This window comes from Salvelinus namaycush, chromosome 14 (genome assembly GCF_016432855.1).
Source record: "Salvelinus namaycush isolate Seneca chromosome 14, SaNama_1.0, whole genome shotgun sequence".
Classification (NCBI taxonomy): domain Eukaryota; kingdom Metazoa; phylum Chordata; class Actinopteri; order Salmoniformes; family Salmonidae; genus Salvelinus; species Salvelinus namaycush.
In genome coordinates this window covers 11,223,418-11,237,693 of record NC_052320.1, presented here as the reverse complement: position 1 = coordinate 11,237,693, position 14,276 = coordinate 11,223,418, and the positions used below count along the sequence as shown (strand labels likewise).

The window sequence follows — 14,276 nt, the reverse complement described above, 5'->3', positions numbered from 1 at the left end:
ATATTGCTGAAATTGTCAATGGTTGTCTGTTTACAAATATAAACAAATGAGAAAATATGTGGGTTAAATCTGTAATAAACTATATCTGTTTAGATAATGCATTTGCCTGTTTTACAATATTGAGAAGTCATACTGACATACAATGACCGATTATAATGATTTTGTAATATATACTGTACTTTTATGTAATTCTGCCTGGTGGAACATCTAAGACTTGTTTGTAGCCATGCAGGGTAACACTTACAATTCAACAAAATTGACTGCAATTGTTTTCTTTGATTTCCAGAGTACTTTATCAATAGACCATAGGATTTTATCTGACTGTATACTTTCAACCATTTTCTGTTTGTTATTTGTTACAATGTATCTATTTGTCATCTATTTTTCTCACTGTTTCTATTTGAAACGTTTATGAAGTAAGTAAATAAAATATCGCCAAAAGTAAACGTTTGTTTTTATGGCCCTCTGGCTCCTGTGTGCCACTGTCATCCAACCGCTGGGGGGCAATACTGCCAAATATTTGGCATTCAAGCAGCCTTCCAAGCATTATTTTGTTTTACGTCATTGCTGTGCGACTGATAACGACCGATAATAAAAAAGGAAGCTAGCGAAACCGTTGACTAAATGGTCGAACATACTGCCTTCTATTGGTAAAGAATATAATATCAACATTATTTATGAAAGACTCTGTCTATCCTTGTAGAAAGGTGTTTAGAGGTTTGCATTTTGTAGAGTTTGGAATTGGATCATGGCAAACGTAGAAAACTGATCTGCAGCTAGCGTTAGCTGGCAAACTAGGTAGCCTAACAAATTAGCATTCAATGAAACTTGAAACGTTACAATGTTTCCCTAGTTTATTATGTATTCGAGCTCTAATAACTACCTGTTCAATAAGTATTATCTATTTGTTTTACAAGCATGGCACTCGACAAAGCTGCACTCCCCTTAATCTCACAATCAATCAATGGCGCTTGATACTGGATTATGTTATTGCGGACTGATTTAGGCTAGACAATGACGCTGTTGGCTTCCCCTTGTCTCTTCTCCTAGTTGGGATTTGAGTAACACCGCCAGGGAGGGATGAGGATTCGGCTGCAGGGCTCAGGCCACGCCGCTGGCCTTCTCGCCGAACTCAACCACTGCCGTCTGTCTCGCCTCTTCTGTGATGTCATCCTCCAGGTGGGGAGCCGCGCCTTTGCAGTGCACCGCGCCGTGCTCGCGTGCGCCGGAACCCACTTCCGCAGCCTGTTCTCGGGCAGGGGGACCCAGATCGTAACCTCAGGAGCCGGAGCCACGACAACGTACACTCTGGATTTTGTGTCCCCGGCCAATTTTGAGAAGGTGCTGACTTTCATCTACACGGGAGAGATCTTCACAGACCTGATAGATGTAGGAGTGCTGTATGAGCTGGCAGAGAGGCTGGGGGTGAGAGAGCTGGTGAGGGCCTGTCACGCTACCTTCCCTGACCTGCAGCAACCGGGCTCTGGCTCTGCAGACTGTGTGGTGGATGGAGACCTGGACCCTGACATGGTTGCAGCTGCTGCTGCTGGGTCATCCGTGTGCTCGTCCTCTGCAGCGTCTTGTTCCTCCCTGTCATCATCTGCTGGTCCCTCGGCTGCTCCTACTCCAGCGGCGGCCCCCTCACCTCTCCCCCAGGGCAGCAGGGTGGCCAGGCTGGGCCGGGGTGGTGGACACACAGCCCCTCTGTCCCTGTCCCTCAAAGCAGAGGACGTCCAGTCTCACCTGGGCTATGGACAGATGGCCGAAGACAAACGGCTACAGCTGACAGGAGATCAGCAGAGTTCAGTAGACATGTCCACTGTAGCTGTGGGGGCTACACCTGGACCTCCCCTGCAGCTGAAGACTGAGGAGGTGGTGGTGGGAGACGGGGTTGGTAACAGTGAGGAAGAACAGATGGTAGTTAGTGGGAGTAGGGCTGGTTCTGTACCTCCATGTGTGTCTGACTCCTGCTCCTACCCTGACTCGTCAGCCCAGCTGGGAGGGGACATCTGTGGGGTGAGGGAGGCCTCCATGTCCTCCTCTGGAGACCCCCTGGACAGCCTGCAGATGGGAGTGGTGGAGGCTGGGGTGGGAGGGGTGAGCTCTGACCACGCAGGGGTCATCTTTGGGGGGGAGGATGATGAAGACGATGATGAAGAGAACGAGGAAGAGAGAGAGCATCTGCAGGGAGATGAAGAAGGGACTGATGGAGGAGTGGACCAGTGGAGACAGCTGGCTGGAGAGATCATCGAGTTGAGCGATGGCGAGAACTACATGGAGGAGGAAGATGAGGAGGAGGATGAAGACGAGGACTTGGTGTGTGTGGAGAACAGAGCAGCGGTCAGTGCAGGAGGTGTGAACACTGGCCAGGTGTCGTCGGTGCAGGGTATAATGGCGTGTAAAGCCTGTGGAATGGCACTGTTGGCAGACTCCGCTTCCCTGAGGGCCCACGCAGAGACCCACCTCTCTGAGACAGGGGCCTGCAGGGTGTGTGGGGCATCTTTCCCCGGAGACCGTGGCGCCAGCATCACCCACGCCCTGTCCCATGTGGTGTTCTCTTGTGACATGTGTCATCTCCAGTTCAACAGCCAGGCCAAGTTGGTACGCCACCGGCGCCAAGCTGCAGCCAGGTACACCCTCCCCAGTCAGCTCCACAACGCCACCCAGGGGCACAACGGGGAGCTGCAGTGTGCTGTCTGTAACAAAGCCCTCACCAAGGACTTCCAGGTCGGTTTGGTTTGCTCCACTTTTCCTGAGTGATTGCGTTTTGGCTAATGGCGACGGTAAAATATATAGATTGACATAGCTCAATCAAATTCATTGAACTCGAGTACACCTATTGCATTGAAGTGGCTAAGACATCTATTATCCCTCCTTGTATTGTTGACATACTGTCTCTCTCCTTCCCCCAGGTCATCAGGGATCACCTGCTTAGTCACGTGTCTATCCAGTCACTGAGCTGCGGTGTGTGCCAGCTGCCCCAGCCCTCCCTGTGTGCCCTGCTGTGGCACGCCCTCACCCACCTCTCCCTGCCAGTCTACTCATGCCCGCTCTGCGCCTGCGGCTTCCTAGATCGCCCTCTGCTGGACAGACACATGTTCCTGCATGCTGAGGAGGCCGCCACTGACAGAGAGGCCATGAGGGCTCATAAAGCAGCCGGACCAGAGGGAGAGGAGGAGCTGCGTTGCTTCTTATGCCCACAGACCTTCCGCTCCGCCTCAGCCTTCCAGTACCACCTGAGCTTTCACACCAACGAGGCCCAGGGCAGCCAGGGGTGGGCAGGGAAACGAAAGGCTGACCAGATAGAGTACCCTTCCTCTTGCTCCTCCTCCTCCCCCCTGGAGGCAGGCAGCCTGGGGAAGCTGGGCAACATGGGCTTCGGCCTGGGCTCCTTCAGCCTCTCAGACAAGCTGCTCCAGGGGGCCGTGGCGGCTGGCTTTCCCACGGGCCTCCTGTCCAATGGGAACTCCATGGGTGGCACCATCCCCCGGGAGAAATGGTACCGCTGTCGCTTCTGTGGCAAACGCTTTGCCCACTCTGGCGAGTTCACCTACCACTTGCGCATCCACACTGGGGAGAAGCCGTACCAGTGCAAGGTGTGCCTGAGGTTCTTCCGAGGGCGCTCCACTATGATCTGCCACCTGAAGACCCACGCCGGGGCACTCATGTACCGCTGCACCATTTGCGGCCTCTACTTTTCCACGCTCAAGCTGGTGTCCTCCCACATGGACGTCCACAAAGACCACCTGCCTCCAGACTTCAACATAGAGCAGACCTTCATGTACAACGACCACTCCAAAGAACCCCTCCCCGCCCTGGACACCTGATCAGCTACTCCTCTGGTGTCTCTTTCACTTCCTTTTCTTCCCCCCGTCTCTTTGTCTGCCTGTCTCTCGCCCCTTCTCTCCCTCTCTTTTCCACTCGCTTTCAATACCTCTTTCTGGTTGTGGACCATATCTATAGCCGTGTAGAATGTATTTCACTTGTTTTATGTCTGTATTTCAGATGGTATTATGGATCGAAGAGACCTGTTTTGTAGCATAGTGTAGCTGGAAAGGTCATCTTTCTTGGAAGAAGCTTAGCCACTTGGTGGCAGTATATCTATTGTGGTCTATGGAAGGAAGGACGTGCTACTGTTTACAACGCAAGTCCATTGGCTTTTCCTAAGTTGCAGTCAAACTTTGTCTTAAGTGTCTTCTTACTCAGTTTTACAAAAAATGAATAACATTTTTCTATCACTGTAAGCATTTTGTCAGTTACATGTTCATCCATTTTTATATTAAACACGTGACAGACCATTCATGTGTGTCTGAGTGAAACACAATATTTGCCACGCTGCACCAAGCATATGTACCCATTAACATGGGTTAAGTGTACCTGACCAGTCATACTTTGTAACTGAAGAATGGGAGGATGAATGAGGCCTTGCTGTATCTGTTCCCTAGGAAACCATTTAGGTAGATCTTCCTCAAAGCATTTGTTATGTTGTGATAGACTATAATGCAGACATTATATAGTAGTTCATATGTGTTACTGATCAGATGGTATGAACGGTAGTTTCCAACCAGAGTGCCATTTAGTCACGCAAGAGGTTTAAAAATTCACAGGAAATCATGTCTGCCTTGTCTCAGCATTTCAAAGGCACTACGTTATGAGTATTGTGTTTTGTAGACTTGTGGTCCTTCAAGTGCTCACTTTGGGTATGATGACATTTAAACAACTATTTGGTGTCTCACCTCATCAGTCGGATTAAACTATTTATTATTTTATGTACTTTTTTAAAATGAGAACTATGAACGTTGGCCTTTATATCTCGTTTCTAGTTCTGAAAAGAATAAAGTAAATATAACAAATAAATGTTGATCTCATTGTCTAGTTACTTTTCGACCTAACCCTAATGCTTTGTTTTTTCTTCATTGTATTTGATCTGTTATGTCCGCTGCCACAGAATAGTACATTCATCATTACATTTTAATGATGCATATGCATTATGCACAATTTGCGTGTTTATCTAGATCCTGCTTTAGGGACTGGTGACCTTTGAACCTGTAACGGTGTTCTGTTCTTGGTATGCTGCTTCCTCCCATTGTGCTGTATGTGAAGTGAAACCTAAGCCTTTTCTCCCTCTTATTACCATGTCAACATCGTTAAACCAACATAAAATTCCTTCCGGACTTCCCAGTGAAAGCAAACTCAGGCAAGTATTAAACTAAAAAAAATGACTGATTTTGTGCAATCAGACCTGTGTTGAAATAATACTCAGGGTATTTTTTTATATTACTTTCAAAGACATTTGGAAGTATTTAGATATTTATTTGAAAAGACTAGTTGAATATTGGAATGTATTTGGAAATACTCACACTAACATGCATTTAATAACCCATGCATTTGAAGATAAGTACTTAAATACTTTAAAAAGTAGGCTATTTATAGGAAATTTAAATACTTTCAATAGAAGTAGTTGATTTGGGACAGATTTGAAAATACTAAAATAAACAGAAAATAAGTATAAATAACTAATCAAATATATAATTTTACCCAGGTCTGCATAAAAATAAAAGTTATAACATTTAAGAGATGTTTTCCAGATACAGATTAAACCTAGTCCTGGACTGAAAAGTTCATTTAATGGAGAATATCCATTGAAAGTGCTATTTAGTCCAGGACTAAGCTTAATCTCTGGGAAACCAGCCCATAAAAATGTAAAGATGGTGCAGTGAAATGTGTTGTTTTAAAAGGTCAGTCATAGTAGTAAGGCAGCCTGTAGCAAATTAGGGTTAAGTGCCTTGCTCAAGGGCACGCTGACAGTTATTTTCACCTTGTTGGCTTAGGTATTCGAACCAGCGACCTTTTGGTTACTGGCTCAACACTCTAGGCTACCTGCCTCCTACTACGTGAGCTATTCATAGTCTTGCCTTTATTTTTCCCTATTGTAAATAATCAAAAGGGGAAGTTGATATTGATATTAACACAATCATTCTGTTTGAAATACTTTTATTCAGCTTTCAACACATTTACAAATTCAGCAGAAAAAAAACGGTTACTGTGGAAATTAAGATTTGTTTATGTGTTTGTGTAATCAAAATGTTTTACATTTAGCAGTTGCATTTCAATTTTACAAGTTGTTTATACTCAGTAGTTATAAGTATCAATCTTATCTACGTTACACAGAGGAAAATGTTTATTTGCAAGGAAGCTTCTCTTCACCCTGCGATGTAATGACTAATTCTGTCCTCCAGAAGTTCCTAGATATTGGTGCCACAAGTTCCTGTGGAAGTTCAAAGAAAAAAAATCTGAAAGTGTTTCTTTCCTTCCTCTGTTTACAACATTATTGATGTGCTGAATGAGAAAAACGGGAGACAGATGAGGGACAGAGAGCCCATCATTTACATTACTATTTCTTAGTGACCAAGGCTGAATCCTGATTCTCCACAATTCTCCATAAATGTGTACTTGCACACTGCTGGTCATGTTCTCTTTTGTTTTATAATGGAAGAAACTCCCTTCAGCCAATGCTTACACCAATCAAATACTTTGAAATGAAAGTGTGCAAGTGTACACTTTGGGAGAAGGGTGAACAATCTGGACCCAAGAGAGTCAGACTAAGAAACCTTGTCTTGTGCCCTGTCTTTTAGCCTGTGAAGGCAGCACACGCTTCAGTAACAGCTCAAGTGCTTTTTTCCCCTTTCCTCCATTGTCCTTCAGTGATGATAGCTAGTTAAGTCTCAATGTGACACTGTGGTGCTTCCTTTTTCTACAACCCAGCAACATCAGAGTGACTGGTGCTCATGTTGCTAAGCTTGCGTTGTTTCTTCCTAGTGTCTGGTCCTCCTGCGTTGGGTGCAGTTTCTTGGGGATTCGACCCTCCTGGGCCCTCCCTAGGTGCATAGTGGACCACAGCGTTGATCAGGTTGGAACGGAAGCTCTTGCTGAGGAAGTTGTAAAGGACAGGGTTGGCGATGCAGTGGAAGAGCGACAGGCCCTCAACCACACTGTAGGAGTTGTAGAGCACCTCCACTGTGTTGCAGCTGAACACGTGAGGGTCCAGATCATCCACCATCATCAGGAACAAGACCATGTGGTACGGCAGCCAGCAGAGGACAAACACCAGGGAGTAAACATGCACCAGCCAGACGTCCCGTTTTCCCTGCACGTCTGGAGCGGAGCGCACCGCTCGGGCTATCAAGATGTTACAGGTGACGATGACGGAGGCCGGGCCAAGGAACTGGAAGATGAGGCAGAGGAAGGAGACGGAGACGAACCATTCGGTGTAGTTGTTCTCTGGCAGCATGTAGCAGCCCGGCTCGTCCCACTCCAGCAGGTCCATGTGGACGTTCTCCAGCAGAGCCAGGAACAGGGAGAGGAGCCAGAGACCACCGCAGAGTAGCCAGCGGCGACGTCTGGCCACGGGGAAGCAGGCGGGAGACGAGGGCCTGGACAGGGACAGGTAGCGCTCCAGGGTCATGAAGGCCAGGAAGAAGGAGCTGCTATAGAAGTTGATCACGTAGATGAGGTGGGTGACTTTACACAGGAAGCGGCCCCACAGCCATACCTTGTCCATGGTCACCTCCAGCATGTAGAAGGGCAACATCAGAACCACCATCAGGTCCGACAAGCTCACGTTGATAACGCAGAACAAGACGCCGTTGGCCGAGTGGCGCCGGCGCCAATTGACCCAGACCACCAGGGTGTTTTCAGCCAGCCCCACCATGAACAGCAGCAGGTAGAGGAGGAACAAGGCGATCCGCTGATAGTCCTTATCCAGGTTGAGGGTGCACTCGTAGACGAACCAGGGCGTGCCATTGAAGAAATTTAACGAGGAGTTGTGCAAATCAAATTCGTTCATTGTCTATTGAAAGCAGAGGAAATTGTTAGCCGTGTTAGGAGTTTAGAATTGGGATAATCAGATTAAAGTCAGACATAATGTAAGCAGTGGAGGACGTGCAGTGGTGAAACATGCATTTCTGGCTGGTTTTGAGCTGCAAAATGAAATGTGAGGAGCATTTCACACCAGAGAATTGTCATGAAGAATGAATATATATATATATATATATATATATATATAGTTATTTTTTTTATCTACCTGAGACAAAGTCAGACACTATGGCGTATGTGTATACTAGCTAATTTGAGATAATCATAATTTGCTGTTCTCCCCCCCAGTTTTCCTCTTTACTTATCATAATACAGCCAAAAAATGCATGAATAAATTACTTTGTGTAGACCATAATGAGATAATTAAATAATAAATATGAATATTCGCAAATTAAGTTTTTCATTTTTCACTCTTAGAGTCTATCAAGTCTAAACTCAAATCATTGAAAATTCTACTAGAGGTGAAGAACAGCAGGAAGCCATACTGTTGTGATACATACAGTACCTTGATGTGCTGTGGCGAGGAGAACCTGGTGATAGATGATGAGTGGTTAGGAAAGGTCCCTCAGGGCAGGGGGTTCTGGTGGTCTGCCTGCCTGGGGAGTTAGCTGAGGCTTGGAGGAGCGAGGAGGCTGGACTGGCTCTGGGGTCCTGGAGAATCTGTGCTTAGTTCAGGCTGACTGGACTGACAGACAAAGCCCTCTCTCCTCCCCCGTCCTGTCTTCTCAGTGCCAGAGTTGACAGGACATCCTAAGAAGGGGGTGGGGGTTGGTAGTGTGGAGAAGAGCAGGAAAGCCTTGATGGCTGTGGAGCTGCTAGGGGGGAAATACTGGCCTATGTCCCAAATAGCTCCCCATTCCCGATTTAGTGGACTACGTTTTATTGCCTTGTTAAAACTAATGCACTATATAGGTAATACGGTGCCATTTGAGAAGCTGTTACGGGGTCAGTGTGACTGGATGGAACAGGGAAAGCAGCCTACCTAGAATCTCTACCTTTACCTCCATAACAGCTGCAAATTTAGCATTGTTGCTTAGTACATCACACATATTGTATGCTCCTCTATCAACCCTTTATGATATTTTCCTTCACCTATAAAGTAAGTGGTAAATACAGTGCATTTGGAAAGTATTCAGACCCCTTGCCTTTTTCCACATTTTGTTAAATCAAAAATTGATTAAATAAATGTTTTTCTTATCAATCTACACACAATACCCCATAATGATGAAGCAGAAACAGATTTGCAAATGTATTACATTTTAAAAACGAATACCTTATTTACATAAGTATTCAGACCGTTTGCTATGAGACTCAAAATTGAGCTCAGGTGCATGATGTTTCTACAACTTGATTGGAGTCCACCTGTGGTAACATGATTTGGAAAGGCACACACCTGTCTATATAAGGTCCCACAGTTGACAGCGCACGTCAGAGCAAAAACCAAGCCATGGGGTCGAAGGAATTGTCCAAAGAGCTCCGTGACAGGATTGTGTCGAGGCACAGATCTGGGGAATGGTACCAAAATAATTCTGCAGCATTGAAGGTCCAAGAACACAGTGGTCCCCATCATTCTTAAATGGAAGAAGTTTGGAACCACCAAGACCCTTCCTAGAGCTGACCGCCCGGCCAAACTGAGCAATCGGGGAAGAAGGGCCTTGGTCAGGGAGGTGACCAAGATCCCGATGGTCACTCTGACAGAGCTCCAGAGTTCCTCTGTGGAGATGGGAGAACCTTCCAGAAGGACAACCATCTCTGCAGCACTCCACCAATCAGGCCATTATGGTAGGCCAGACGGAAGCCACTCCTCAGTAAAAGGCACATGACAGCCTGCTTGGAGTTTGCCAAAAGGCACCTAAAGGACTCTCAGACCAAGAGAAACAAGATTATCTGGTCTGATGAAACCAAGATTGAACTCTTTGGCCTGAATGCCAAGCGTCACGTCTGAAGGAAACCAGGCACCATCCCTACGGTGAAGCTTGGTGGTGACAGCATCATGCTGTGGGGATGTTATTCAGCGGCAGGGACTGGTCAACGGAGGAAAGTACAGAGAGATAGTTGATCCAGACGCTTACAAGAAATCCTGCTATGCCCTCAAAGAAACCATCAAACAGGCAAAGCGTAAATACAGTACTAAGATTGAATCCTACTACACCGGCTCTGACGCTCGTCGGATGTGGCAGGGCATGCAACTATTAAGGACTAAAGAGAAACACCGCTGTGAGCTGCCCAGTGACGCAAACCTACCAGACAAGCTAAATGCCTTTTATGCTGCTTCAAGGCAAGCAACACTGAAGCATGCATGAGAGCACCAGCAGTTCCAGACGACTGTGTGATCATGCTCTCCGTAGCCGATGTGAGCAAGACCTTTAAACAGTTCACCATTCACAAGGCCGCAGGGCCAGACGGATTACCAGGACGTGTACTCACTTCACTGACATTTTCTCCCTGACCAAGTCTGTAATACCTACATGTTTGGCTGCAGGTAGCCAAGTGGTTAGGGCGTTGGACTAGTAACCGAAAGGTTGCAAGATTGAATCCCCGAGCTGACAAGGTAAAAAATCTGTCGTTCTGCCCCTGAACAAGGCAGTTAATTTCAATGACAGCTTAGGAACATTGGGTTTAGAATTTGTTCTTAACTGACTTGCCTAGTTAAATAAAAGGTCAAATAAAAATAGACCACCATAATCACTGTGACCAAGAAAGCGAAGGTAACCTGCCTAAATGACCACAGAACCGTAGCACTCACGTCGGTAGCCATGAAGTGCTTTGAAAGGCTGGTCATGGGTCACAACACAATCATCCCGGAAACCCTAGACCCACTCCAATTCGCATACAGCCCTAACAGATCCGCAGATGACGCAATCTCAAATCCCACTCCACACTGCCCTTTCCCACCTGGACAAAAGGAACACCTATGTGAGAATGCTGATCATTGACTACAGCTCAGTGGTCAACACCATAGTGACCACAAAGCTCATCACTAAGCTAAGGACCCTGGGACTAAACACCTTCCTCTGCAACTGGATCCTGAACTTCCTGACGGCCGCCCCCAGGTGGTAAGAGTAGGCAACAACACGTCTGCCACGCTGATCCTCAACACGGGGGCCCCTCAGGGGTGCGTGCTTAGTCCTCTCCTGTACTCCCTGTTCACCCCACGACTGTTTGGCCAAGCACAACTCCAACACCATCATTAAGTTTGCTGACGACACAACAGTTGTAGGCCTGATCACCGACAACAATGAGACAACCTATAAGGGAGGAGATCAGAGACCTGGCAGTGTGGTGCCATGACAACAACCTCTCTCAACGTGAGCAAAACCAAGGAGCTGATCATGGACTACAGGAAAGGGAGGGCCAAACAGGACCCCATTAACATCTACGGGGCTGTAGTAGAGCGTGTCAAGAGCTTCAAGTTCCTTGGTGTACACATCACCAACAAACTATCATGGTCCAAACAAACCAAGACAGTTGTGAAGAGGACACGACAACACCTTTTACCCCTCAGGAGACTGAAAAGATTTGGCATGGGTCCCCAGATCCTCAAAAAGTTCTACAGCTGCACCATCAAGACCATCCTGACCGGTTGCATCAACGCCTGGTATGGCAACTGCTCGGCATCCGATCGTAAGGCGCTACAGAGGGTAGTGCGTACGGCCCAGTACATCACTGGGGCCGAGCTTCCTGCCATCCAAGACATATATACTAGGCAGTTTCAGAGGAAGGCCCAAAACATTGTCAAAGACTCCAGTCACCCAAGTCATAGACTGTACGGTACCAGTGCGCCAAGTCTAGGTCCAAAAGGCTCCTTAATAGCTTCTACCCCAAGCTTCTACCACAAGACTGCTGAACAATTAATCAAATGGCCACCTGGACTATTTACATTGACACCCCACCCATTTGTTTTTACACTGCTGCTACTCACTGTTTATTAACTATGCATAGTCACTTTACCCCTACCTACATGTACAAATTACCTTGACTAACCTGTACCCCCCGTACATTGACTCAGTACCGGTACCACCTGTATATAGCCTCGTTATTTTTATTTAATTTTGTTTTATTTAGTAAATATTTTCTTAACTTTATTGCATTGTTGATTAAGTAAGCATTTCACGTTAAGTTTGTTGTATTCAGCACGTGTCAAAAACTTGATTTAATGAAAGCCTGCTCCAGAGTGCTCAGGACCTCAGACTGGGGCGAAGGTTCACCTTCCAACAGGACAACAACCCCACACAGCCAAGGCAACGGAGTGGCTTCGGGACAAGTCTCTGAATGTCCTTGAGAGGCCCAGCCAGAGCCCGGATTTGAACCCGATCAAACATCTCTGGAGAGACCTGAAAATAGTTGTGCAGCAACGCTCCCCATCCAACCCGACAGAGCTTGAGGATCTGCAGAGAAGGTGAAAAACTCCACAAATACAGGTGTGCCAAGCTTGTAGCATCATACCCAAGAAGATTCGAGGCTGTAATCGCTGCCATAGGTGCTTCAACAAAGTTTTTTATTTGACCTTTATTTAACTGGGCAAGTCAATTAATAACAAATTCTTATTTTCAATGACGGCCTAGGAACAGTGGGTTAACTGCCTTGTTCAGGAGCTCAGAGACAGCTCAGGGATTTGATCTTGCAACCTTTCGGTTACTAGTCCAACGCTCTAACCACTAGGCTACCTGCCGCCCCAAAGTACTGAGTAAAGGGTCTGCATACTTAGGTAAATGTGATATTTCAGGTTGTTTTTTTAACCTGTTTTTGCTTTGTCATTATGGGGTAGTGTGTGTAGATTGAGGGAAAAAAATAAAAATAAGGCTGTAATGTAACAAAATGTGAAAAAAGTTAAGGGGTCTGAATACTTTCTGAATTTCTCTGTCCAGTTATTCTGTGGCGAACAACAAAACTATAATTCTACCAATTGTCTTCTAAGATTAAACTTGAGTAAAAACACAGTTTAGTTGGTATGAAGGGGGCTGTGTGATAAACCAAAAAAATCAGCCACTTGACAATCCCAGGAAGCCCTTTTAGCCGTAGAGGAGTGATGAATGGCAGAGAGTAGGGGGACATTGGAAGCCTGTGGTACATGAAACCTCACTGGAGTGAGCGAGCCCTTTTATCTGAACCCCCCTCCATCTCTCCCTGTCTGTGATGTTAGTCTCAGCACCCACTTTGAAATCACTACTTTAACTACAGTAGCTTGGCAGCCACTCTGCACAGCCAGTTGTAGGCAATTATTTTACTTACATGTCAATACATTGTTTCATCTACCTTGGAAGGGGTGTATTTCCCGAAAGCTCTGTAGCATTAACATCATCCTTTGGCCGACCTATGAACTTAGTGCTATGAATTTGGGCGGGAATCACCCCTAGTCAGTTTTCCCATTGAAATAGTGAGTCAGATCATTAAGTCGTCAACACCTGTCAGGTTAGGTGACAAAGCAAAGGACATGATATCAGCATTGGGAAACCACTTGACATCATTGGCATAGCATTGCATCAACTTATTTGGTGCTTTTTTGCTGTAATATAACTTCAGTTCTCACCATCAGCTCCATTTAACTTCTGTGTAATTTGTTTGTTTTCATTGATTTTATGGGACCCAGGGCTCCCTGTAAAGCACTGGCTGTTGTCAATGAGTGGACTATCCTGGCTAAATAAATCAAACTAAATGAATGAGCAGTCAGCACTATTGTTCTGTTGAAGAGTTCAAGTGGCAACAGCCACCACAGCCTTCCAGGGGTCGGAGTGATAAGGAGCAGCACAGGGAAGACATTTGTGTTGGCTGAGGCTCATGGGACATGTTCTGAACACAGTGTTTCAACTTCCACCTCTATTTTTTTCTCTCCCGAGTCTGCCCATCCTGCTTACGTCCCTTTGTTAAGAGTTGTCAATTCCTCTCTTTTCCTAAAGCAACAGGAAGAGGTCTGTCAGCAGAATTATGGCTCCTGACCTCCTCCAGTCCGTATGTTGGGCTCGGCCTGTTATCTGTGGCCAGTGTAAAACCCAAATAACCCTAGTGGTAGCACTAACCAAACTAACACCCCTATCAACTGTAACGCTAACCAAACTAAACCCCCTATCAACTGTAACGCTAACCAAACTAAACCCCCTATCAACTGTAACGCTAACCAAACTAACACCCCTATCAACTGTAACGCTAACCAAACAAACCTCCCTATCAACTGTAACGCTAACCAAACTAACCCCCTATCAACTGTAACGCTAACCAAACAAACCTCCCTATCAACTGTAACGCTAACCAAACAAACCTCCCTATCAACTGTAACGCTAACCAAACAAACCTCCCTATCAACTGTAACGCTAACCAAACTAACCCCCTATCAACTGTAACGCTAACCAAACTAACACCCCTATCAACTGTAACGCTAACCAAACTAACCCCCTATCAACTGT

At 46.2% G+C, this 14,276-nt stretch overlaps 3 protein-coding genes across 3 annotated transcripts in view; 2 read left to right on the top strand and 1 right to left on the bottom strand.

Moving 5' to 3' along the window:
• Positions 1–1,065, top strand: part of LOC120059608 (arf-GAP with GTPase, ANK repeat and PH domain-containing protein 2-like) — a 36,098-nt gene extending 35,033 nt beyond the window's left edge. Inside the window, 1 exon segment of the mRNA XM_039008738.1 lies at positions 1,051–1,065. Coding sequence (XP_038864666.1) covers positions 1,051–1,065 — 15 coding nt within the window.
• On the top strand, positions 573–4,298 carry LOC120059607 (zinc finger and BTB domain-containing protein 39-like). Its single transcript, XM_039008736.1, has 3 exons — positions 573–650; positions 1,051–2,727; positions 2,913–4,298. The coding sequence occupies exons 2-3, from the start codon at positions 1,081–1,083 to the stop codon at positions 3,825–3,827; spliced, it is 2,562 nt and encodes an 853-aa protein (XP_038864664.1). The 5' UTR covers positions 573–650; positions 1,051–1,080; the 3' UTR covers positions 3,828–4,298.
• Positions 4,299–5,977: 1,679 nt separating this feature from the next.
• LOC120059136 (G-protein coupled receptor 182-like) lies at positions 5,978–8,999 on the bottom strand. Its single transcript, XM_039007970.1, has 2 exons — positions 8,381–8,999; positions 5,978–7,849 (listed from the first exon to the last, which is right to left on the bottom strand). The coding sequence occupies exon 2, from the start codon at positions 7,844–7,846 to the stop codon at positions 6,755–6,757; it is 1,092 nt and encodes a 363-aa protein (XP_038863898.1). The 5' UTR covers positions 7,847–7,849; positions 8,381–8,999; the 3' UTR covers positions 5,978–6,754.
• Positions 9,000–14,276: the final 5,277 nt, after the last annotated feature.